General features: G+C 45.3%; 1 protein-coding gene across 1 annotated transcript in view; it reads right to left on the reverse strand.

The window, feature by feature from the left end:
• EXOC6B (exocyst complex component 6B) overlaps positions 1–27,688 on the reverse strand; it is a 443,087-nt gene that overhangs the window by 319,268 nt on the left and 96,131 nt on the right. Inside the window, exons 2-5 of the mRNA XM_073611059.1 lie at positions 26,861–27,026; positions 21,287–21,334; positions 20,469–20,559; positions 11,742–11,787 (exon numbers count right to left, since the gene is read on the reverse strand). Coding sequence (XP_073467160.1) covers positions 11,742–11,787; positions 20,469–20,559; positions 21,287–21,334; positions 26,861–27,026 — 351 coding nt within the window. The remainder of the gene's footprint in view (positions 1–11,741; positions 11,788–20,468; positions 20,560–21,286; positions 21,335–26,860; positions 27,027–27,688) is intronic.

Here is a 27,688-nt window from a genome sequence, read left to right on the forward strand (position 1 = left end):
CGATTTTCATCTTAAGGGCCGGTTCACACCGGGTATAGGACCGCGCTCTGGTTTGAACAAGCCCCCTAGACTTTTTGTGTTCACCAGATTCTACCGGTAACCCATTTCCTGTGTCAGGACAGGCCTACAGAACACCTTTCCTTCTCCTGCTCTCCATAACATAGATGGAAGGTGTCTGCAGAGAGAACCAGGAACAATGCAACTGATGAGAGTGAAGCACGGGAGGTTACCAGCTCATTAGATTGCTGTCAGTAACAACAAGAAAGAATTACCTTTCCACCTCATCTAATGGTGCCCAGACCAAGCAGCCCACCCTGTTCAGAATACAGCAATGGCAGCCGCTTGGCATGGGACCTAGAAACGAGTGGCTATCACTGAAGTAGCTGGTGTCTACTACAGAGATCAGGATCGGCCAGGTATGGTATATACATAATTACATTGGTCCAAGCTGGACCAATGTAACATATTGTGTGCAATATCCATACCTGGAATTCTTCTTTAAAGGGATTGTAAAGACAGAAGGTTTTTTTATCCTAATGCATTCCATGCATTAAAATGGTTGTAAACCCTCCTGCATCACTTTTACCTATAACTAAGCCTAGAATAAGGCTTACCTATAGGTAGTGGAAATATCTCCTAAACGTGCGTCGTTTAGGAGATATTTACCTTGTAGTGCACCGATGAAATCATTGGCGCATGCGCTGTGAAGAAACGGACCTCCGTGTCGTTTCTTCACTCGTATGTGCTGTGATTGGCGGCTCCCGTGCGCATGCTCCGGCCAGTCAAAGAGCCGCAGAAGGAAGAGGGGTGAAGATGGATGCTTCCACCAGCGGGGAACAGCGCGGGCTTCGACTGCAGGTAAGTGCCACATAATGGGCTAGTATGCAATGCATACTAGCCCATTATGTGGCACTTACCTGCAATCGAAGCCCGCGCTGTTCCCCGCTGGTGGAAGCATCCAGCAATGCATACTAGCCCATTATGCTTTTACTTTGCAGGGAACGACAGAGGAAGTAAAACCCATCAGAGTTTACTTCTGCTTTAAGATAAAAAGCCTTCTGTATACAGCTCCCCCCCTCAGCTCCCCTAACACTTACCTGAGGTCCCTCTCTGTCCAGCGATATCCACGAGTGTCTCAGCCGTCTGAGATACTCCCTCCTGGTTGGCTGAGACACAGCAGTGGCGCCATTGCTTGTCGCTGCTGTCAAAGTCAACTAGCCAATCAGGGGACAGAGGGGGCGGGGCCGGGCTCAGTGTCTGAATGGACACAAAGAGCTGTGACTTGGCTCGGGTGCCCCCATAGCAAGCTGCTTACTGTGGGGGTACTGAACAGGAGGGAGGGGCCAGGAGCACAGAAGAGGGACCCGAGAAGAGGAGGATCCAGGCTGCTCTGTGCAAATCCACTGCAACAGAGCAGTTAAGTATAACTTATTTGTTATTGTTACAGGAAAAAAAAAAAAACTTTACTTTACAATCACTTTAAGTATAAAGAGCATTAATCACCGATTCAAAACTCTGTTTTAGTATTGTTGTAATTTTTCTTACTTTGTGTGTATAGCCTCAGCTCATTCCTGTAGCTACAGCTGTGAAAGGACACAATCCTGGACACCCTTTAAACGTGCATGTTCCAGAGAAAGAGCTGGACACTGCATGGTATAGGCTTTGGCAATGCAGTCTGCCCATCAGTTGCTTACTTACATTCTATCAGACCTGCTTTTGAAATTGTACAGTCAAGCAAAACGATCGGCACAGCACAAGTCTGCACCATACAGTGGCCAGCAGGGTGGGAACATGCTCGTCTACATAAATGACAGCGATGTGCTCTTTCACTAGGACTCGTGACTCATCAAAACCTAGACTCTGTGGATGCAGCATCTGACTGGGTGGCTACAAAGGAAGATACTGAAATAGCAGAATTACAGTTCTGTATACACACACACACACACATGTCCTGTCTATATGGTCTACAATAGCCTAAACTTTATGAGCTGAAAACATGCGTCACTGCTGCTGTGCACACCACAACTGCACTCATTGGTCAAAAGAAAGAAAAAACAAATAGCAACTGTTTTTAGTCCTTAACCCCATGACCTCCAGAAGATTTTACCCTCTTTATGACCAGGCCGTTTTCTACTATTTAGTACTGCGCTACTTTATCTGGTAATTGTGCGGTCATGCGACACTGTACCCAAATGAATTTTATATTATCTTCCCATAAATAGAGCTTTCTCTGATGGTATTTGATCACCGTTTATTTTTTGGGATATATAGATCAAAAAGGACTAAACATTTTGAGAGAAAAAAAACAAAACAAAAAAAAAAATAGTTTTACTTTCTGCTAAAAAACATCAAAATTAAAAAAAAAACAAAAAAAAACAAATTCTTCATAAATCTTGGCCAAAATGTATTTTGCTACGTTTTTGATAAAAAAAAAAAAAAAAAAAAAAAACAAATCCCAGTAAGTGTATATCGATTGGTTTCCATTAAAGTAATAGCATATATACTGGAATTTTTCATTCCCCCCATCAGCTTCTGTTTTTGGTACTTTTTTTGGGGGGGGGGAGCGGGTTCCCGATTCTGACAGATATCTGCCCCCACTTACGGTCTGATCTTATTTTTTTCAAACAGGGTGAAGAACCCATTTAAGTGGGCACACGCGCTTACTTATTGTAATGTTGACTTTTTTGTCGTCCAGTATTTACGTTATATACTGTACAGAAGTCTGTAGAATCTCCCCCTGGTGCCTATTGGTGTATCATGGCAATCACTCTCCTAAGCAATAAGTGCCCAGCCTGCATTGTTCTGATAGGTTGGCCATAAAAGGACTGCGGTCTACCAGAAACCAATGGGAATGCTTCTTCCTGTTGTCTGCAGTATCTGGACATACCAAAGTTGCTCATGCGACATGCGACAAGGACTTGTACACAATGCTTTAGCTTGTATAGGAGTAGTGTGCACAGCAAGCTTTTACTGCATTCACAAAGCTTCTAGCTGACACTCATTTAAATAAATTCCCCAATGGCCACAAAGGATATAAAATTAAATAGGAGCTAGGGAGGGCTGTGGTGGTGGAATGAGTGCTAGAGAGGGCTAGGGGCGGTGGGTGAAATTGGCGCTAGGGGTGGGGTGGTGAGCAGCCTCCTGGGACATGGGCCCTAGGGAGTGCCAGCGAGGAACGGGAGCTAGGGAGGGTTGGGTTGGGAGGAGCAACGGGAGCTAGGGAGGGTTGGGGTGGGAGGAGCAACGGGAGCTAGGGAGGGTTGGGGTGGGAGGAGCAACGGGAGCTAGGGAGGGTTGGGGTGGGAGGAGCAACGGGAGCTAGGGAGGGTTGGGGTGGGAGGAGCAACGGGAGCTAGGGAGGGTTGGGGTGGGAGGAGCAACGGGGGCTAGGGAGGGTTGGGCTGGGTGGAGCAACGGGAGCTAGGGAGGGTTGGGTGGAGCAACGGGAGCTAGGGAGGGTTGGGCTGGGTGGAGCAACGGGAGCTAGGGAGGGTTGGGCTGGGTGGAGCAACGGGAGCTAGGGAGGGTTGGGCTGGGTGGAGCAACGAGAGCTAGGGAGGGTTGGGTGGAGCAACGGGAGCTAGGGAGGGTTGGGTTGGGTGGAGCAACGGGAGCTAGGGAGGGTTGGGTGGAGCAACGGGAGCTAGGGAGGGTTGGGTGGAGCAACGGGAGCTAGGGAGGGTTGGGTGGAGCAACGGGAGCTAGGGAGGGTTGGGTGGAGCAACGGGAGCTAGGGAGGGTTGGGGTGGGTGGAGGATCGGGAGCTGGGGAGGGTAGAGAAACGGGATCTAGGGAGGGTTGGGGTGGGTGGAGGAATGGGAGCTAGGGAGGGTGGAGGAACGGGAGCTAGGGAGGGTGGAGGAATGGGAGCTACAGTAGGGAGGGTTGGGTTGGATGGAGGAATGGGAGCTACAGTAGGGAGGGTTGGGTTGGGTGGAGGTATGGAAGCTAGGGAGGGTTAGGTGGGGAGAAAATGGATGCTAGGGTGGGCTGGGTGAGTGGAGGACTGGGAGCTAGGGAGGGTTGGGGTGGGTGGAGGAACCGGAGCTAGGGGAGGTTGGGGTAGGTGAAGGAACGGGAGCTAGGGAGGGCTGAGGTGGGTGGAGGAACAGGAGCTAGGGAGGGCTGGGTGGGGAGAAAATGGATGCAAGGGAGGGCTGGGTGGGAAGAAAATATGAGGGAAAGTTGCAGAATTAGGAGCAGGTACATACCCATATAGGGGGGTTTAAATGGGCGCTAGGGAGGGGGAAAATGGATGCTAGGGATGGGCTGGGAGGAATAGGTGCTAAGGAAGGCTGTGGTGGGAGGGGTGGATTGATGCTAGGGAAGGCTGGGGGAATGGTTGCTAGGGAAGGCTGGGGGGTACGGGTGCAAGGGACAGCTAGAGGGAAATAGGTGCAAGGGAAGGCTGGGGGGTACAGGTGCAAGGGAAGGCGGGGGGGGAATGGGTGCTAGAGAAGGCTGGGGGGTACGGATGCAAGGGACAGCTAGAGGGAAATAGGTGCAAGGGAAGGCTGGGGGGTACGGGTGCAAGGGAAGGCTGAGGGGAATGGGTGTTAGAGAAGGCTGGGGGGGGAATGGGTGCTAGGGAAGGCTTGGGGGGGGTGCTAGGGAAGGCTTGGGGGGGGGGGGACTAGGTGCTAGGGAAGGCTAGGGGGGAAATTGGTACTAGGGAGAATGGATGAAAATGGGTGCTAGAGAGGGCGATGGGGGGGGGGGGGGCTCACGTATATTTTGGAGTTGGTCTAAAAAATAGTTCCCTTTATTTTGCCATCATTAGTCTTTGTGCTCATTGGAATAAAAGCAGACACTACGTTTCTTAACTGCACTTTTTGAAGCTCAGGCTGTGATCATACGCCAAGGCAAGCAAAGGGTTATTCTTACAAAAAAATCTGACTTTACTTCGATTTCACTTTTTTTTTTTTTTACCTCCTCAAATACTTTAATTATTTGTTTTGGCTGGTGTGGTTGGAAGGAGTTCTCTCTCTTTAGAAAGGGTCAGGAATAACATTTAGACTGTGTTTGCACGAGACTTGTCCTTCAATAGGAAACGAGTTTATTTAAAGATCACGCAGCGGTCACGGCTTATATCCGCCCCCGGGCAAGAAAAACCAGAAGGTTTCAGATGATTGTGTGAGCCGCAAGCAGCACCAGCAGCGGCAGCCATGTGTAAATAAGTCAGAGGGTGCTGAAAGAAGCCGTCCGAGCAGGGAATGAAAGGCTTTTGGCACGGGGCGCCCTTTACAGTAGCCTAAAACCATTTGGTATGTAAATATCGCAGCGAGCGGCCTGACAGGGCAGATTAGGTGCGATCTGATTACACAGGTTTTAAACACTGACTTCTAAACCGCAAACTGCATTCAAGGGGTTCCACTGTGTGAACTTTATTGTTTGCTTTGGCAGGGCCTGTGTTTGTTGAAGGATTTTGCTGGATGGGAGATTTCGACACAAAAGGAACTGCGCCTGAAGCTGGCAGCTTGACGCTTCGGTGTGCGTGAAAAAAAGGTGATAGCACTGTGCGTGTGCCCGTCACTGGAGATGCCCGTAAAAACATACCTTAAACCACAGGAGAGGAGATATCTTCCCAATCCCAACCTGCTGAGATTTGACCACCATTATCACACTCCATAGTTTTATCATCCATGGTGTTCCATGGAGATGAAAAAACATTTTTTGGCCCTCTCGCCAGGAGTTTTTACAAGTTGGCAAATCTTTGCTATAGAGGGTCTTCAACATCCCCAGGTCTTCGTGATCAACCTCTGGGGCTACAGATATGGCAAAAATCACACGTTATACTCCAAACTGGGAACAATGTTTGCAATCATTGGACTGTCTATGCCAAGGGTCAGCAACTTATGTGCACAAGTATCCAGTCGGACACACTATGGCCGCTGCCATAAGCCTGTAATTGAAAGCTCAATAGGCTGGCAAAGTCTGCCGGCAACCACGAACGATCCTGATCCAGAGAAAGGGTGTCCGTAATTAGTTTTGCACCCAGACCAATGATGGTGAACCTTGGCACCCCAGATGTTTTGGGACTACATTTCCCATGATGCTCAACCACACTGCAGAGTGCATGATTATCATACGAAACGTAGTTCCAAAATATCCGGGGTGCCAAGGTTCACCATCACTGGTCTAGACCATGGTGAGCAACAAAGCAAGGAACGGGGCAGGTTCTAATTCTATGTAATGGAGAAAAGACAAAGGTGCGTAAGTTGTGAGTAGCTACTTGGCCACCTTTTAGTATATTTCCATTAAAACTGTTCTAAGTGCAGTATATAAGAACAGTTTTAATGGAAATATACTAAAAGGTGGCCAAGCAGCTACTCACAACTTACGCACCTTTGTTTTTTCTCCATTTGTCTTTCATATATATATATATATATATATGAGGGTGTACTCACTTTTGTGAGATACTGTATAGTATATTTTATAATATATATATTATATATACACATACATACACACTTTTTTTAAAATATACATTTGTTTTATATATATTTTTTATATATTTCTTATAGGATTATGATATTAACACTTATTTTGATTGCTGCTTTAATGTATGGTCAGACATTGCGCCATTATTTCCCTTTCCTCTAATTCTATGTATTCTATGGAAAAGATTTCTGCCAATTCGCACTAAAAGATACACTATATTACCAAATTATATATTACCAAAAGTATTGGGACGCCTGCCTTTACACACACACAACTTTAATGGCATCCCAGTCTTAGTCCTGTAGGGTTCAATATTGAGTTGGCCCACCCTTTGCAGCGATAACAGCTTCACCTCTTCTGGGAAGGCCGCCCACAAGGTTTAGGAGTGTCTATGGGAATGTTTGACCATTCTTCCAGAAGAGCATTTGTGAGGTCAGGCACTGATGTTGGATGAGATGGCCTGGGGTCTCAAAACTGCGGCCCAGGGGCCGGATGCAGTCCTTTGCTAGCCTTTATCTGGCCCTTGGGGCACTATTCCTCCCACTGACATGAGACACTATTCTGCCATCTGACACCAATAATGGGGCACCATTTCTTCCACTGACGCCAATAATGGGGCACCATTTCTTCCACTGACGCCAATAATGGGGCACCATTTCTCCCACTGACGCCAATAATGGGGCACTATTCCTGCCTATGATACCAACGATGGCCATGTAGCAAGGTTTACTCCAATGCCAGGAAAATGTTCACCCCCTGCTGGCCACAATCCGGCCCTCAAAGTCTGAGAGACAATAAACTGGCCCTTTGTTTAGAAAGTTTGGAGACCCCTGCTATGGAGGTAAGAGGGGTGCGGATAAACCTGTACAACTTATGTAGAAGGATTTGTTTCATTTTCATTTCTGTGTATGAGCCGAGGAGGTCACTTCAGTGGGTATATCTGAGGGTTTACAACCACTTTAAAGCTTGTGTGAGATTTAGTAATGGGTTTACACATACTTTGAATACTCATCATTACTAATTCTAAAGCATAATGTGTCCGACATGCATCCTTGCTTGCCACCACCTTTCAGAGTATACATGTGTATTTTATCCTAGAGAGTAGTGGTGATAAATATACATTATTGATACTTCTAGACTTATAGGGATATACCATGACTTCAAGTGCCGGTTCACACTAATGCGAATTTGATGCGTTACAAAAAGCCGAGATTCGCATGTCATCCATACAAACACATTGTGTTCAATGACGGTTGTTCACATCTATGCATTGCTATGTGAACACGATGCGGCAACAAAAAAAAGGGTCCTGTGTGCGTTTACTGCATTGCGGTGCGATTTTCCTCTCCATAGACATCAATGGAAACCGACATGAAATTGCATCTTGTGTTCAGATTAGGGCCGAAACAACTAATCGATTAATCGACAACTAATCGATTATGAGATTAATCGATTACTAGTTTCATAATCGATTAATCGGTCAGTAGCATAACGGGGTTTAAAAAAAATAAAAATTAGCTCTTTAGAGTACAAAAAGAGCAAATACTGTAAATATTACTTTCACTGTTGCACAATTAAAAAAAAATGAACCCCTTACAGTAGCGATTATTTTCTCTTTTTTGTACTATAAAGGGCTATTTTTTTTTTTTTAACCCCCATTATGTAACTAAACGTCTTAGCCTGGTTCACACCTATGTGCTTTTTGGTGCTTTTTGCAGAAACCTACTACAGTTCATTTAACGTTCACATCGATGCTTTTTTCAGCTGCTGTGTATTTGGAAAGGGTCAGGGACTTTTTTCAAACGCAAAACGGTGCTTTTTTTGGTTCAATATACTTCAATGGAGAAGCTGCAGAAAAAACATGTAGTGCGTTTTTTTTTCAGCAATTTGTGTTTTTTTTTTTTTTTAAATCTGCCCAACAACAAATTGCCCAAAAAAAAAAAAAAAAAAAAAAAAAAAAAGGCATATAGGATATAGTTGGTTATTTATATTTACCACTGCATATAGAGATATTTAAGAATAAATTGCCTTTTTTTTTTAAACTTTACATATTAACTAAATTATACACTACACCTTTTTTAAGGTTATTAACCGATTAATCGAAACAATAAATCGGCCAACTAATCGATTATGAAAATAATCGTTAGTTGCAGCCCTATTTCAGATGTGAGCGAATACTGCTTTTTCTGTGTAGATTTTTACATATGTTTCCCTCCCCCCCCCCTCGCAGAAATCGCAGCTGTGCCCAATCCAGTTGCATTATAATCACACTGCCTTTAGCACAAATCGCAATGCAAAAACTGAACGCCAGCAAAAATCTGCATGAGAGTTGCACCCATTCGCATCGCATAAGTGTGAATCCAAACTCAACAGAAAGTTCTACCATTAGATAAAGCTACACTTGTATCATTACTGCATATTTCTGAACACATATGGGCATTAAATGGGTGCTGGATTAGAAAATGACCCCTAATTGGTGAGGGTTTCCCCAGGGGAAAGAGGATAACCGCTGTTTGCAATTTCCTGCTCAACGGGGATCAATGGAGCGATCCCCAATCCCCCCCCCCCGAGCAAGTGGAGTCTGTGAAAACGGATATACTGTGTGAAAGGACCCTGACAGATAACTAAAAAGATCAAGTGATCAAGTGTTAATGGTAACTTATCTGAGTGGCAGGAATTGCCCATTGCTCAAGGAAAGCCTAGCAACCTCTGGAGGAGTGCGAAAAAAAGGAAACCCGGGTGGGCTAACGCTGCGCTAGAAAAGCAAGAATTTGACCAGGCCAATCCCCAGACGACGTCCCATAGTGACGAAATGCGTAGGGTGGAGCCTAAAACGGTGACGTCCTCACGTTTTTTTTTTTCAAGATTTTGATGGGCAAACGGAATAGGAAGCGAACCGAAGCCTGAGGAGACACCGCTGACCTCACTGATGAGACACATTGCTGTATTGCCTCCGATACATCATATATCTTGTACATGCAACCCACGTATTATATTAAATTGTATTTTTAAACGTACTGCACTATGGAAGCACTTTCTTTTATATTTTCGGAGTGACATCGTCCTAGTTGTGGTTCCAGACATCTTTAATGGACTTGGAGTGACCGATTTCCCTATGCTGGTTGAGACTGCTTTTTAGTAGTCACAGATAGCTGGTAAGCAGGCTACTTACTCACTTGGGTGTGGAGTTGGATGCACATTCTTTGGAGGATCTTTCACAATTTTCTACAATTTGTCACAATTTGTAGACGATCGCAGGTATCCCCGCGGACATCGAGTCCGCGGGACCCGCGATCACGGAGCTCCCATACGTGCCCTTCTGCCACAGTATATCTGCGCGAGATGGTCGGGAAGCGGTTAAAAAAAACATTCCGGGAATGCCAACTGTCACATTGGTTGTGCTCTCAACCAAACTGTCAAATCATCCAATGGCTGATATCATAACTGGCATGGAAAAGAAGAAAGGTAACAGCGCTCTCTGCAGGGACAACTTAATCAATACACCAGGTCCACTCACAGGTGCCGAGGCTCGATGTGTCCCAACACACTCCAATGCAACAGTAATAAGGAGAGCCGGCAAAACTGTAATCCTTGAAGTGACGTTTATTGGTACATCAGAGTGACAATAAAACAATAACCTGACGCGTTTCGGCAATAGCCTTAGTCGTAGCTAGTTTGAAACAGATATGGCAAAATGTATATATACTCACATACACACATGCAAACTCCATCTCTACAAAATTGGCCTATCAAGTTGGTGTCACAGAAAATTAACATATTTAATTGATACCCATTATTCAAGTGGTTAGTGACTACACCCGTTTTTAGCCAGCATGAGAAGAGGGAGAGGGGAAAAAAAGGCAATATAAAAAGTTATTTTGTTGAGCCAAAAAGTAATGTGTAGAAAAAATGCTACATGAGATATTGATGACCTTATTACTCCAAGGGAGAAATATATTCCTTAAAGGAAAGGAAAATGTTCAAAGTGTTCAAATAAAATGCTATGTAGTAGCAACAAAATCTAAAGTCAAGATTAATGGCAGGATCAAAAGAAGGAATTAATCTTGACTTTAGATTTTGTTGCTACTACATAGTATTTTATTTGAACACTTTGAACATTTTCCTTTCCTTTAAGGAATATATTTCTCCCTTGGAGTAATAAGGTCTCAAGTAGCATTTTTTCTACACATTACTTTTTGGCTCAACAAAATAACTTTTTATATTGCCTTTTTTTCCCTCTCCCTCTTCTCATGCTGGCTAAAAACGGGTGTAGTCACTAACCACTTGAATAATGGGTATCAATTAAATATGTTAATTTTCTGTGACACTAACTTGATAGGCCAATTTTGTAGAGATGGAGTTTGCATGTGTGTATGTGAGTATATATACATTTTGCCATATCTGTTTCAAACTAGCTACGACTAAGGCTATTGCCGAAACGCGTCAGATTTATTGTTTTATTGTCACTCTGATGTACCAATAAACGTCACTTCAAGGATTACAGTTTTGCCGGCTCTCCTTATTACTGATTTCATAACTGATCATATGTGCAGCTTCATGGCAGTTGAATATCAAACAAAGGCCAAGATGGCGGCTTCCTTGGGTGAAAATGACAGGAGGGTTTACTTCCACTTTAACAAGTAAATACGATATACTTTCCTTCCTATTTAGTAATTCTAGCAGTATAAGGATTAAAAATCATCAATGTTGATTGAGAGAGTGAAGTTTCGCTTTAAAAAAAAAACAAAAAAACAGCAATGGCTGAAGCACCACTGCAGGTGGGTAGGCAGCAATACAGAAGCAATGAATATGAAGCTGCATGTGTTGAAGAGGATAATAGCGGATAGTAATGCCTGATACACACAATGAGATTATCTGAAGAATGATCGTCTGTTTTTTTTTTTTTTTTTTTTTTTGCATGCTAATCTCAGATTGAACCGTTCACGAAAATTCTCGTACAATAGAATAAAAAAAAAAAAAGACATCATGTGTTGTAATGCATTTGTATTGCATTTTCGAACGACAACTGTACTGATTGTACGATTTTCGTTCAATCTGGCATCGTACGGAAAAAAAAAAATTCATGCATGTCCGATCAAATAATAAATCTGATCAGCTCTCAAAAAGCTCTGTACTAACTATCAGATTATCGTACGATCGCTACGAAATCTGTATTTTTCGTACGATTTTCTGATCGTGTGTACAGGCTTAAGGCCTGGAATGCCAAAGTCTACAAAGGTCAAAAAAGGAGGGTGACCCAAATACTAAATATGTTACTAGAAAAAAAAAAATACCCTTACCTTTTAGTTTTCATCTGCACTTGTAACTTGTTGTACATTTCCAAAACTGAAAGTAAAGAAAAATAAAAAAAAAGTTACAAAAAGAACACAAACACTGTATATAAAAAACACAAAAAACTCAAACACTTTGAACCAGAAAAACTGCCTTCTACAAATCCTGTAATATCGAGCAACATATGCACTATGGGAGAAATTTACAGACACAAGTCGTCAACAGGGACCATCTCCAGCCACAGAAAACCTGACCGAGCTATTTATAAAATGGACCTTCTGTGTCTCAGTATGAGAAGACAATGGGGGGGTGGATTTACTAAAAGTGAAGAGTGAAAAATCTGGTGCAGCTGTGCAGAGAAACCAATATGCTTTCATGTTTTATTGTCAAAGCTTAAAGAGGGAGTCCCGCGAAAAAAAAAAAAAAAAAAAAAAAAAAAAAATAACAAAATGTCAGCAGCTACAAATACTGCAGCTGCTGACTTTTAAAATAAGGACACTTACCTGTCCAGGTTCCAGAGATGTCGGCACCCGAGGCCGAACCGTCACTCGGCTCTCGGGTGGTGCTGCTGCTGCCGCCGCCATCTTCTGTAAGGGAATCAGGTAATGAAGCCTTGCGGCTTCACTTCCCGGTTCCCTACTGTGCATGCGCGTGCGCAATCAGAATGGTCCCTGCGGTCTCTGGGACCTGTGTGTGTCTGCAGACAGCGCAGGGGGACAGGAAGTGTATGCCCGGAAGTGGGTGCAAATACCTGTATTAGACAGGTATCTGTACCCCCCTCCCCCCTGAAAAGTGCCAAACGTGACACCGGAGGGGGGGGAGGGTTCCAAAAAGCCTCCGCTTTAAAGGGGTTGTAAAGGTTTTTTTTTTTTTTTTTTTAAATAACAAACATGTTATACTCATCTCCACTGTGCAGCTCGTTTTGCACAGAGTGGCCCCGAACCTGGTCTTCTGGGGTCCCTCGGCGGCTGTCTCGGCTCCTCCCCGCAAGAACTAACCACCTTCATGCGAGCTCCCTCGCATGGTGTTGAGTTCTTGCGGGCGCGCTCCCGCAATATAGCGGGCGGCTATAGCAGCTGACGGTATCACTCGGCCCCGCCCCCCCCCCCCCCCCCCGGTGCGCCGCGTCATTGGATGTGACTGACAGCAGCGCGAACCAATGGCTGCGCTGCTTTCAATCCATCCACTCTAGCCAACCAACGGCCAGGCTGAGCGGCGAAGAGGATGTCGGGAGCGAGTGTGGGACTTTCAAGGGGTCAGGTAAGTAAAACGGAAGGTGGGGGGGGCTGAAGCGGCCGGCATTGTCGGATGTTTTTTCACCTTAATGCATAGGATGCATTAAGGTGAAAAAACGTGAACCTTTACAACCCCTTTAAGACGCTGTCCGTCTCTGTTCTCCATGTCAGGGACGAATCAGGGCAGAATCTTTGCCTGAATTCAGCCCTAAAATGAAGGCAAAGACGCACAGCGTTTCTGTGCAGTGCGCTCCGTAACCGTCCCGGAGACATGTGAAGCGGCTCCATAGAGATCCGGTCATGTTCTCCTGCTATGCGAATTGGATGCGGGGAAACGCACATCCAATTCGACAAGGTGTGAACCCAGCCTAAAAGAGAAGTATGTTTTTTTTTTATTTTTATTTTAGATTCATACTTACCTATGTGGATGCAGCATCAGACTGATGCTGCATCTTGTCCCCCGCCATCTTTACACTGAGAACCGAGCCAGGAACATCGCCGATTGCTCGGTTTTCACAGATCCCAGAGAGGAGAGCTGCTGACTGTCAGTCAGCGTCTCTCCTCTCTGCTCCTCCATGCTCATTGGAGCGCTGAGCTGTGAAGGGGCGAGGAGCGGCTGTCCCAGCGGCTCACCGAGACTGCCATCAATCAAGGCAGCTGGCGGATCCAGACTTGGGAAGTCGGGATGACGTGGTGCCTGGAGTGATGGCAATGACGTCAGCAGAGAGGGGACTTCAGATCGCTCTCCGCTGAAAACAGGTCACAGGAGTGCAAAACGAATTGAACTCCTGTGACACAGGGGAGAAGCCCAGGCTAAAATGCTCAGGCTTGTCTTCTCCTTTAAATTGAACAAGCTGAAGTTAGAAGCCGATTGGCTCCCATGCACAGGCTGCACCAGATTTTGCACTCTGTAGTTTTGGTAAAATCAACCCCAATGAGTTGTGGTGTTTGTTGTTATAAAACAAGCACAGTGTCCCAGTAGTTGGCTCTTCTGCTTTGCAAAACTGGAGTCTTTGGTTGGAATCTGGGCCAAGACACTTATCTGTACGTTCGTCTGTTTCCTTCTATCGCCACAAAGACATGCTGGCAGATTATTGACACCTGTATAAAACTGGTTCTAGTAGGTGTGCTTGTGAGATATGGGCCTGGGGATTGTAAGATCCCGGAGGGCGGGGGCCAATGTGAATGAATAGTATCTAAAGAAAGTATTCTCAAGCCAGGGTTCAACTGAATGCTAGGGTTACTCCAGAGCAGGGGTCTCAAACTGGTGGCCCTCCAAGCTTTTGCAAAACTACAAATCCCATGAGGCATGGCAAGGCTGACAGTTACAAGCATGACTCCCACAAGCTGAGGCATGATGGGACTTGTAGTTTCGCAACAGCTGGAGGGCCGCCAGTTTGAGACCCCTGCTCCAGAGGCTGCTAGAGGTTCCTTCAGCTGCACCCAGTTGACTTTCCATCTGTTGATGCCTTCATAGTTCCAGAGCCAGTATAATGCCACCAATGATTTTTTTTTATCTAACTGTAAGGGTGACATTCTAACCAGCACTGCTTCTACTGACCACCAATGTAAGGGGCATATTCCTTATGACCCCTGACGGACTAATCCTAGCAGGTGTTCCCAGACACCTGATTATTATTTTAACAGTTCCTCTGGGGTAAAAATAATTTGAGAACGGTTGAAGTGTAACAGTGCTATATAATAAATAAGGTTTAAAGTGATTATAAATGCTCAATTTTTTTTAAATTAAAATAACAAAAACCACGTTATACTTACCCGCTCTGTGTAATGGTTTTGTACAGAGAAGCCCTGATCCTCCTCTTCTCGGGTCCCCCGCCGGACCTCCAGGCTTTTTTTTCCAGGCCAAGTGCCCATCATAGCAAACCGCTAGCTCTGGGGGCACTCATGCATGCCGCTCAAGTCTGCTCTGTGTGTCCATTGACATACAGAAGTGAGGCTCGGCCCCACCCCCCCTTCCGCCTCACTGAGCCAATGAGAGGGGAGAGAGCTGAGAGAGCCGCTGCTCTTGTGCACAGCGCTAGATCATGATCGGGCTCTGGTAAATTTAAGGGGGAGCTGCATGCAGGTTTTTTTTTTTTTACCTTAATGCAGTCAGGTAAAAAAAAAACTTCTGTCTTTAGAACCAATTTAAAGCGATTGTAAAGTCGCTTGTGATAAAACTTGTAATCCCCTCTCTTACATGAAGATTTCATGTGCAGGTTCTGTCGTTTTTAAAAATGATTCTGCAAAATACCTTATTTTATAGAGCCCCCTGGGCGCTCACGGGACTTGCCGGTGTTCTGCCAAAAACTCCAACTCGCAGAAATCGCCAACCACCTCACTTCCGGTGACTGTCCAGCAGCAAAAACCGGAGATTTCAACAAGTTTGCCGTTTTCACAGAACAGCGGCAGCGTATACACTACGATACACATTATAGTTAGCGAACATTGTTCGTCCGCCCACTACTAACCAAAAACATGACCGCCTCCAAGGCGGCGACAGGTTTTTTTCTGTGTTCTGTCAAAACAGGCAATTCGTTGAGTACCGTAGTGTATATGCTGTGGGTGTTCTGCAATTACTGCTGCTGGAAAGTCACCGGAAGTGTCGTGGTTGGAGATTTTGGCAAGTTGGAGTTTTCGGCAGAACACCGGCGCTCTCCCTTCTCGATCTGAGCTCTACAGTGGGAGGGGCTGTTTCCCCTCTGACGGCAGCCGAGAGCAGCGGGAGGTGAAGCGCGCACCCAGTGGCCCTGTAAAGAAGGTATTTTGCAGAATCATTTTTAAAAACTACGGATCCTGCACATTAAATCTTAATGTAAGAGAGGGGATTGCAGGATTTCTCACTAGTAATAATGCAGCTATAGCAGCGAGAGGGGCGGGGAGGAGATGTCCGACAGGCAGGGGAAGACGGGAGAGAGGGGGAGAGCAACGGGATGACGGAGGCACGTAAACTGACCACGGTATCAAGGATCAGCAGCCATGATTTCCGTGGTCAGTTTACATAGGGGGACACAGAAACAGGTTTTTTTTTTTACTGCATACAAAGGGACAAATGACACTGCACAAGCACTATGCTGTTTATCCTGCATTAAAGGAACATTTTTAGGGTTACAACCACTTTAAGGAAAGGTGCACTGCTGCTTCTAACCACTAGAGGGAGCAAAATATAACGAGAAAGAAAAACTGTCTGAGCTTGTGTTAACACTACATTCTGTCTGCATTCTCTCCCAGATTTTATTTGCAGACCAAGCAAAAGTGACAGGAGTCAGGACATCTAAGACTGACAGGGGAACAGTTGCTGCAACATTTATCTCCAATGTTTGGATAAGGGCTTGTGTAGACAAATATTATTTTCTTCTGTTAAAGGTGCATTGTCAGCACACATCAGACTTGCAGATTCCCATTTTATGAAAATGTTATATTTTCTAGTACTCACGAATTAGCAGGTGCCTTTAAAAATGACACAATGGGGTTGATTTACTAAAACTGGAGTGTGCAAAATTTGGTGCAGCTCTGCGTAGTAACAAATCAGCTTCCTGGTTCCTTTGTCAAAGCTTAATTGAACAAGCTGAAGTTAAAAGTCGACTGGCACAGCTGCACCAGATTTTGCACACTCCAGTTTTACTAAATCAACCCCAGAGGGTCAGGTCTATGCTAGGGAATTGAGCAGTAGATCCTGGCCAACCTTGTAGGTCAAGGGGTCAGCCTGGAATGACGAGGAGTACCCTGAGGGGTTATACAGTAGCTGAAAATATATCATTTCTCTGAAGATGGGAGTGTGAACCTCTATGGGATACAACGCCCAAAGTCAATTCCCATTTGAACAAGAATAAGGGGTCCCAGGGTTCAGGGGACACAGAAGGCCTGGGAGGATTCACGGATCTCTGGGATGCATGTTCATGAAGAAGGCTTGTCTGATCTCTGGCTTCCAGCCCTATGGGATGAGAAGGAGTTAGGTTAGGCTCTTAAGTCCTATGGGTATCTGCTGCGGACGTAGATGAAGGACCCATCCACAGAACTACTGCACTGAGCTAACAGAATACTCTGGACTGCATTGCTGATCACAGTGTTAAAGCAGGTTTGAAGAAACCATGTACCTCGAAGGTTAATTAAGTCAATGATCAGCCCCTTGGGTCTTAAACCACAAGGCTGGAAAACCAGCAATGGCGGGAATTTAGAAAGAAAAGCTGTAAACTGTGCTTTGGCCCAAATGGCCTTCCCTACTGTGGTTGTGCCTAGAGATTTAAAATTTCTGGAAATGTTGAAGCCATGGGGAAAAAAAAAGAAAAAAAAAAAAAAAAAAAAAAAAAAAGAAGTTTTCACTGTTTTTTTTCTCCCGGAAAAAATTGACATTTTCAGAAAAATTGAAACAAAAAAATTCATTGTGGAGTAGTTTTACAAAAGAAAAGTAATTTTGTTACACCGATAAGAATTTAAAAGGTTAAAAAAGATAAAAATTTGTCAGACAAATTTACCTTCTTACCCATTAATTGAGGCCCGAGAGGACAGAAACTATCATCTACTGAATCCCAACAATCACCCAACTGTAGGAGGTACAAATGAAGCCCACAAGTACAAAATACTGGAGCCTTTCCCCTGTAGGGCCCCCAGAAATGCATATTTCTTTTGTTTGAGAACTGCATTGAGAAGTAGTGTTACTTGAATTGTATTCCAGAATTTGTTGTCTTCAGCTGACAGTACATACAATAATTTAAGACTTTATATAGTCTCAGAAATTTTTTTTAGGCCTCATTCACACGAGGCGGACTCCGTTTCCACGAAGCCCACCTCGGTCCGCCGGCTCAGCGGGAGATCAGTCCGTTGATCTCCGCTGAGCCGGCGGATGACAGATCCCTCTCTGCTCACTGAGCGGGGAAGGGCTTGTCAGGCGCCGCTGCTGCCTATGGAGGGATCGGATGAAAAACGGACAGCAGTCCGTTTTCATCAGATCTCACCCGATCCGCCAGCGACGGAACTGGACGTAGGGCCATCTGTCTGCTTTTAGCGGATCAGACAGGGGCGGATGTCAGCGGACATCCGTCGCTCCATAGGCTAACATGGAGCGCCCGTTCAGGTCCGCCGTCAAAACTGGCAGGCGGACCTGAACGGTCCGATCGTGTGAAAGGGGCCTTAAGGTCATCATGGTACATAGTTTGAATACCATGTCATAGATATATTATTTATCATTGTAAGAGAACATATTCCACACTTTTTCAAATTTTTCCGAAAAAAAAAATAAATATAAAAAATAAAATTGGCTTTGAAAAAAGAAAACAGGCTTTTTTCCAAATGTTTCCATTTTTTTCCAGGCCTTCCCATCTCTAGTTGTACCACAGCTCTATACTGGAAAAGTGCTCCACAGATAAAAATTCTACAGTAAACTTTGGTCTGGAAAGCATCACATATGGAGCCCGGTGGCCAAGGTCACTTTTCATATTAGCCCCACACATGGGAGTCCAGCAGGATCCAGTTATGGCCTCCCAAGTGGAGCTATAGAAATGCAGATCCGGTTACCTGCTACATAGAGAATATCTCAAGCAGCAGTGACCGAGAAGAAACTTGACTGAAGTAACCCAAGAAAAAATTTCACAAAGCAAGAAAGGCAAGCATAAAAAAATTAATTGCTGCATGGGCTCCGTGGCATCCAAAAATACAAGGTAAAGCGATATTATGTAAAGAAGAAGCCATATCTGAACATGATCCAGAAACGCCGTCGTCTACTCTGGGCCAAAGCTCAGTTAAAATGGTCTGCCGCAAAGTGGAAAACTGCTCTGTAGTCAGACAAATCAAAATTTGACAACCATGGGCACCGTCTCTGCCTGACTACAGAGGAGGGACCTTACAGCTTCTCAGCACTTCGTTCAAAGGCCTGCATCTCTGATGGTACGGAGTGCATATGGAATAGGCAGCTTGCACATCTGGAAAGGCCCCATTAAAGAGGAAGTAAACTGTGATGAGTTTTACTTACTCTTTTTTCCCCTGCGAAGTAAAAGCAAACTAAGCCTGCATTGTCTCCACTGGTGGTCGCATTCATCTTCGCCCCTCTTCGTTCCGGGGCCGCAGACTCAGACTCTGTGACCGGCCGGAGTCGCGTGACGTCACTCCCGCGCATGCGCACAGGAGCCATCAGCCACAGCACTTACTAGTGAAGAAACGGCACGGAGGGCCATTTCTTCACAGCACATGCGCCGATGACGTTGGCGCAAGCATATATGGTAAAAATCTCCTAAACCATGCAGGTTTAGGAGATATTTACAGTAACTACAGGTAAGCCTTATTATAGGCTTACCTGTAGGTACAAGTGGTGTAACTAGGTTTACAAGCACTTTAATGCTGAAAGATATATCCAGATTTTTGAGCAGCATATGCTCCCATCCAGACAATGTTTTTTTTCAGGGAAGGCTTTGCATATTTCAGCAGAACAATGCTAAACCGCATACTGACTCTATAAAAACCAACATGGCTTCGTAGTAGAAGAGTCCAGGAGCTTAACTGGCCTGTCTGCAGTCCAGACCTTTTGCCAATTGAAAATATTTGCACATCCTGAAACAAAAACTACGACCAATGACCCAGGACCGTTGAGCAGTTAGAATTTTATATCAGGCAAGAATGTGACAACATTCCTCTCCCAAAACTCCAGCAACTGGTCTCAGTTCCCAGACATTTGCAGAGTGTTGGTAAAAAAAGAGGGGATGCAACACTGTGCTAAACATGTCCCAACTTTGAGATGTATTGCTGACATCAATGTCAAAATTCCCTTATTTTTTTTTTTAAATGGTCCATTTTCTCAGTTTAAACATTTGATATGTTTTCTACTATGAAATAAATATAGGTTTATGAGATTTGCAAATTATGCATAGGTGTTTTTATGTAGATTTTACAGAGCATTCCAACTTTTTTCGGAATTGGGGTTGTATTTTGCCTGCAATGAAAAGAGATCGCAGTATGACCCAATGTGCTCAAATGCAGCCTCACAATGGTCATTCACACTGCACCATTAAATAGAAATCTGCAAATTGTGCCCTTCAAAAAGAAGAAAAAACGCCCATCTACACAAGCCCCTTCAGCATAAGCAACCATCATCTCAGGTTCATCCCATCTCCCTTACCCATCACATTTAGGGACTGAATGTTCTTGGGCCGAATCTAGTTCTCCATTTTCCTTCTGAATAAGGATGAGCTCCGGTGTGTTCGCATGCTGCATGAGCCGAGCCCGCCAGGAAATCGGCACTGCACAGCACTAATCACAAGCAGTGAGACATTTCCCAATGTGCGGCTGCAGAGATTGGGAAATGTCTCACTGCCTATGATTAGCGCAGTGCAGTGCCGACTTCCTGGCAGGCTCTGTACGTGCAGCATGCGAACACGCCGGAGCTCATCCTTACTTCTGAAGGACATTTTCTTCCTAACATTACGTAATGTACAGAGCTGTGTAAAATGTCAGTGCTTTACAAATAAGGGTTGATGATCATAAAGTGCCCGCTCATTCCCCAGCACTTACCAGGCAGGCAGAGGCTAAGCTTGTCCACTGTGGCAGCGATGTTTCTCTGCTGAATCCGGCATTTCTGCAGTTCTTTCATTGTGGATAATAACTAGAGGAAAATGAAAGGAAAAACACATTACATAGGACATCCACGTTGGAGAAAACGTCAACAGTCCCCTACTACAGAAGTAGATATAGGAGTACTCTACTGGAAGAGTACTGCACTTAGCTCAGTCCACCATACTTCAGAATCATTTGGGTTTTACCGATATCTTACCTCAACAACCAGAAGAACATAATTCTGAATGATTTAGCTGAAAGCCAGGCCCAAGAATGACCTTCTACACTACATTTCCCAGCATGACCTTCTCCAGGGACATCACAAATGCTACCTTAAAGTGCTTGTTTTCCGCTAGGAGATGCTAGATCTAGGCTTGGTGCTTAAAAGGCTTCGGATACTCCAACAAACATTAGCAAAAAGCTGAGGACTCCGGGGGGTGGATTTGGATTATAGGGGAGCCAAGACCTCAAAAGCTTTGCCAGTGTCCAATCACCTGAAGGTACAATCCTATAACTCAGTGATGGCGAACCTTGGCACCCCAGATGTTTTGGAACTACATTTCCCATGATGCTCATGCACTCTGCAGTGTAGAAGAGCATCATGGGAAATGAAGTTCCAAAACATCTGGGGTGCCAAGGTTCGCCATCACTGCTAATAACCCATGGGGGCCTGAATAAGTTGCCTGTGTCCTGAACTATACCAGTCAGATAACAAAAATATAGCAACCCTGCAGTGCCCTATCCAATGACTATAGTCAACATAACAGTGAGATCACCTCGGCTCCATCTATCTGCAGTCTTCCATTAGTGTCCGTTACTTGATTCTGAAAAAGAAAAAAATTATGATTAAAATGATAAAGAATATTCACAATGTTTAAAAGACAACCCAAAAATCATAAAAATGCACAATTGATAAACAAGTATACGGGCACAGCTGATCACGAATCGAAGTAAACGACCAATCACAGTGCCCCTCTACCATATGATCAGCTGTGTCCAATCACAGCTGGTCACATGTAAACAAATGCCGGTTATCAGCACTTCCTTTCCTCAGCTCTGTCACAGCGCAAGGAAAAGAAAGCCGATAACCGGCTATTCTGTGACGGGGACATTTACACTGATAATCAGTGCCGCCCCATCAGTGCCGATTAGCACAGCCTCATCGGTGAAGAAAAATTACTTATTTGCAAAACTTTATAACAGAAATTAAGTTGTTTTCTTTTTCTTCAAACTTTTTGGTCTTTATTTAGCAAAAAATAAAAAACCCAGAGTTGATTAAATACCACCAAAATAAAGCTCTATTTGTGTGAAAAAAATGATATAACGTTTCATATGCAGTACAGTGTTGCATGACCGCGCAATTGTCTTTCAAAGTGTGACAACAATGAAAATTGGCCTGGGCAGGAAGGGGGTGAAAATGCTCGGTAGGCAAGTGGTTAAAAAAAAAAAAAACTGGCTCCTAACTTTTTTTTAGCTGGCTCTTAGATTCAAAGCAAATTTGTCAAGCCCTGCCTTAGCTGACCGGATGTCACCACAGTAGAGCAGGGGATCGTCCCACACCACAAAGATCAGCAGATCCACACAAAAAAAAAAAAAATATGAAGAAAGCCAGTGGCAGGTCAATAAAATCTAGCATAGCTTTCTTGTTCTGAACAAGCAACATGAAGCCCCGCTGTCTAAATGCTATGAAAGGAACTTAAAGTGTTTGTTAAACCAAAAAAAAAAAAAAAAAAAAAAGATCCTGTTCCCTTGAAGCCTGTCATTTGGAACCCCGTCTCACCTGAAATACCTGGCTGATCCTGCCTGGCTATGCCCTTCCCTCTGCAAACTGACCATGATAATCATGGCTTCTGAGCCCTGACATTGTGGTCCGTTTGCGTGATTCCGTCATCCGCAGCCCTCGTCCTTCTCCCCACCCCTCTCTGCCCGTCTCTGCTTGTACCAGTGCGCCCCCCTTCTACTTCTGCTGCTATCATATCTTCTATTACATGCTCCCATCCTCTCTGCACCATTATAATTGTCCCTGTGCCTGTGTTCTGTAAAAAAAAATCTGCCCGATTGTACCTGTATGAGCTCCGCCCCCGCCGCTCAGCTGATTGTCAGCAGCTCGGCGCTCTCTCTCTCCCCCTCCTCCCCAGGTGACTTCAGCGGGAGGGCTGGGCCCCGCCCACTGCAGCTGTAAGCCGGAGAGAGAGGAGGAGAGGAATCAGCTGAGCGGCGGGAGCGGAGCTCATACAGGTACAATCGGGAAGATTTTTTACAGAACACAGGCACAGGGAGAATTATTATAATGGTGCAGAGAGGACGGGAACATGTAAAAGAAGTGAGTTAACAACCACTTTAAGTTAAAACAGGCACATGGAAGTTCCAAAAGATAGCTATTTAGGAAACAAAAACTAAAAAGTAAGCATTCAACTGAATTATACGTACCTTCACTTTACGTACGTTCACGGGTATGTCCATACTCGCTAGTGTACGCTATGTGTCTCACAAGTACGGACAGTGGCGTCGCTATGGAGGTGCGGCCCGCACCCGGATGACACCAGGCCCGCATGTCCTAACAAGCAGGGCGCACTGCCAGGCACCGCTCCACTCAGGGCAGGCAGCAGCAATAGGCAGCCGCTATTCAGTCTCACATTCTCCACCAACACCCTCGGTTGGCCCCTCTGTCCTGCCCCATAAATTGCTCAGTCCAGTGTCCTACCCAGTTCTGGGACCCCTCGAGCCACCCCCATTCCCTCCCTTGCACACAGCCCTCCGGTGCATACTTATGCTGTACAAACTTCCAGCACACTGGTGCAGCCTATGAGAGCCGGCTTCACGACTCTACAGGCTTGTCTCCCAGCCCCTGCCCCTTCATGGAGATCTCCCTCAGAGGGCCCATGGAGTGGAGATGCGGCCCCCCCATGCTGATCATCCGCTCTGTGCTGCTGCTGAAGTGAGCTGCAGCAACAATAAACAGGTGCCGGGAGCACAGCCTGCCACCGCACTCTATGCTTTCTCACGAACTACAACAGCCAGGTGGACACAAGTGCCATAGTCAGACCATGCTGGCTAGAATCTACATCAACCTGACCCTGCACCATGGTCACGGTGAGTGAGACCACCCCATCCTCCCCTGGAGACAGGGACCTTTGGGAGCACCGAGAGGGGATCCACGACTATAGCATATCCAATTTTGAGGTCGGCCAGCTTGCCTAGGTAATCAGTTACATCTGTAAATGACTACTGCAATGCAGTACATGCATTAAGAAGTGGCAAAAGGTATTGCTTCACTTTAAGTACATTTTCGTTTCACATACATGCTCTGGTCCCATTGTGTACTTTAGGCCCCTTTCACAGTGGGGCGGGAGGTGCATCGGCTGTGCTGCACTTTACAGTCGTTTTAGCGGCGGTGTTCGGACGCTGGCGGGACGGTTTGCCGGCGGTATAGCCATGCTGCCCCATTGATTTCAATGGGCAGGAGCGGTGAAGGAGCGTGTATACACCGTTCCTTCACCGCTCCGAAGATGCTCCGAAGATGCTGCTAGCAGGACTTTTTTCAGCGTCCTGCTAGCGCACCGCTCCAGTGTGAAAGCCCTCGAGGCTTTCACACTGGAGACACAGCAGTGGCTATTTCGGGTCGGTTTGCAGGCGCTATTTTTAGCGCAATAGTGCCTGCAAACTGCCCCAGTGTGAAAGGGGTCTAAAAGTGGGGTATGCCTGTATATAGTGTCCTCCAGGTCCTCAGTGGATTATAAAAATAAAATAGATCACAATTGTACACATGACAGCAGCCACTATTCCCGGGCACTGGAGCTGAATGAAAAGCTCCTCACAAAGAGGAATCACAACATTTAGGAGAACGATTGTCTGAAAGCCCTCAAACCACAATACGTAAACAAGCTGATTTTAGCAAAACATGCCTGAATCCCTCAACACAACAATTACCCACTACTCCAAATAGACACTCTGAGGACTAACATAAACCTCTGCAAAGAGCAGAAATAGCTGAGCTACAATGTGGATGATGGACCACAAGACAGTCGGGTCAGGAGAATCCTTAATTCCCCCTCTGAGGGAGGAATTCCTGGACAAAGAGGAAAAGGATGTGGATTGTACCAAAGTGCTTCTGCTTGATGATAATGAGCTTCTCTGTAAACTGCCAGCAGCGTCATCTCACAGAATCAGGTCTAGAGCACGACTGTGGTGTGTGGGCAACATCTTTTCCTGGTCTACCAAGAAAGGGGCCAATTGCTGCTGAGCAACAACCATGAATAAGCAAGCTGGTGACCACACATTCCTATGGCTCATACACCACATTAACCCCTTCCCACACACAATCTATAGAAAAGTTCCACAACATTCTGCCCCATGCTGGAGATAGATCTATCCTCAGAGCCAGCAGCCACCGGCTCTCAATCCCTGATGTCACCGATAACCTCAGGTCCTCACTGATCACCAGGAACAAGAGTGTTCTAACTTTATGTAATTATCGGGAACCAATCAATCAGTTATCTCTCTGAGGGCCAGCTGCCAACACTCTGCACAGCTGCCGGCTCTCAATCCCTAATGTCACTTATACCTCAGGTCCTCAATGCTCATTAGGAACCAATCAGCGTGTTCTCTCTTTATGTAATCATTGGGAACTAATCAGAGTGCTCTATCTTTGGGAGCCAGCAGCCAACACTTTGTGCAGCTACCAGCTCTCAATTCCTGATGTCACTGATACCTTAGGTCCCCACTGATCAGCAGGAACTGATCAGTGTGCTTCCTCTTTGAGGGCCAGCTGCCAACACTCTGCACAGCTGCCGGCTTTCAATCCCTAATGTCACGGATACCCCAGGTTCCCACTGATCATCAGGAACCAATCAGCATATTCTTCCCTTATGTTGTGTTGTATCTTTGTGAGCCAGCAGCCAACACTTTGCGCAGCTGCTGGCTCTCAATCCCTAATGTCACGGATACCCCAGGTCTTCACTGATCATCAGGAACCGATCAAAGTGCTCCCTCTTTGAGGGCCAGCTGCCAACTCTCAATCCCTGATACCTCAGGTCTCCACAGCATCAGGAAACAGTCAGCGTGTTCTCTCTTTACGTAATCTTTGGGAACCAAAGTGCTCCATCTTTGGGAGCTAGCAGCCAACACACCGAGCAGCTGTCGGCTCTCAATCCCCGATACTTCAGGTCCCCACTGATCGTCAGGAACCAGAGAGTCCTCTTTATGTAATCACTGGCAACCACACGGACTATTGGAGTGCTCCCTCTTTGAGAGTCAGTGGCCAACACTTTGCACAGCTGCCGGTTCTCAATTACGGATACCTCATGTCCCCACTGACCATTAGGAACCAGAGTGCTTCCTTTTTGAGAGCCACCAGCTAACACTCTGCACAGCTGCCGGCTCTCAGTCCCTAATGTCACCAATACCTCAGGTCCCCAGTGATCATCGAGAACCAGAGTGGTAACCAAATCATGTGACAACTGTGTCAGCAATAATTGCAAGTAGGCTGGAGGCTTTGCTGAAAAATTAGAAGCCTTCAATATGTAAAAAAAAATTGCCTACAGAGTGCAGTGGCAATTGCAATTCCATGTGTTTTATACAGATAGCACTGTGGAATAAATAATACATTAAAAAAAAAAAATAAAAAAAAAAAAAAAACTACAATTTTGAGCACTTGTTTCCACATATAGTGATAAACTAAAATAACAATAATAAAAACAAACAGAGCAGGATTTTTGTTAAAACCGTGTACCAAATAATATATCAATTTGCCCCTTTCACACGGATGCCCTCTGACTACGATCTCCTGCTTAGACGATCATAGTCAGATCAGAAACAGATAACACACATCTGATCTTTGCTCCATCTTGTGATGGGGAAAAAAAGAGACCCATGTAATCCCTATGAGTGGACGAATGTAAGCAGACCTGTGTTCACCTATATCCACCAAGATCCGGTCCGGTCAGTAGAAGCACACCTGGACACAAGCTTTTTCTGTTCAGTCCCACAAACCTGAAAGGATGCGGAATGATGTAGGATATAGGTGGGTGTACATCCATTTACATCTGGTTACCCATAGGGACACACTGTAGTCCATTTTTGATCATTCTCTGAAAGGGGCCATGCTGAGTGGCTTACCTTCTGTGTTCACAATGCAGCTGCTCAGCACAGGACCTGGGGGGGGGGGGGCAAGTGGAGATCACTGCAGTAGCAATGTGTACTTCAGTGGCTTCCAAAAGTATCAGCCAGGTATGGTATATACAGTTACATTGATCCAAGCTGGATCAATATAACTATGTATAAAATATTCATACCTGGAATTCATCTTTGAAGTCTCTAAACATGTAAAAAGCAGACCCGGGAAGACCCACCTTCAGTTTCTCAGCCTCTCCTCTCACTTTCAAAAGCTCGGTGATGGAATCCACGAATCCCTGGTAGTGAAAATTACACATCTTCTCGATCTCGCGGTCATGGTTGCGGATGCGAGCCTCCAGCTTCTCCATGAACGTGCTGTGCTCTTCTCCATCATACACAGACCTGTCAGGGAGGGGAAGAGAACCGTCAGCACATAAGAGGAACAACAGGATCCGGAGAATCATCTCCCTCCATCACTGTGACAACTGAAAGGAAAAAAAAGTCAGAGGACCATCTTGCTGGTTCTTACAGGACAACAAGTGTAATGGTTCAACCAGGGGATCTCTCCAAATGCACTGCAGTTGTGCCATTTCTGTTTAAAAAGGGATGTTACATTTTGTACATGCTTTATTGATCATGGTCGAAACGAAAAAAATAAAAATAAAATGTAAGCATTTTTTGTTAACTTCTTAAGATAGGTCATTATGGAATATTGCATATTAATATAATGCAGTACAACATATAGCCAGCAGGTGGAGCTTTAGGCTCCTTTTTACATTTTTAGGCGTTTCTTTACTGCTTGTAAGAAAAAGATTGGGAGCCCAATTAACACAAACAAGTTTATGAGATGGATCAGTCCAATGTACAGTACTTTTGCTGTACTTTTCAAGTGTTGGCTTATCCAGCTATAAAGCTGCAGACAACAATATATATGGGCCCACAGGAGAGTCGCCAGGGGCAAGGAGGAGGCCAACTGCGGGGGCAAAAAAGGCCAACTCTAGAGCAAAAGGAGGCCAAGAGAGAAGAATAGCCTCAGACATCAGTGAGCTTTTGTTCATGTCAGA

The sequence above is a fragment of the Aquarana catesbeiana genome, linkage group LG01, assembly GCF_042186555.1.
Source record: "Aquarana catesbeiana isolate 2022-GZ linkage group LG01, ASM4218655v1, whole genome shotgun sequence".
Classification (NCBI taxonomy): domain Eukaryota; kingdom Metazoa; phylum Chordata; class Amphibia; order Anura; family Ranidae; genus Aquarana; species Aquarana catesbeiana.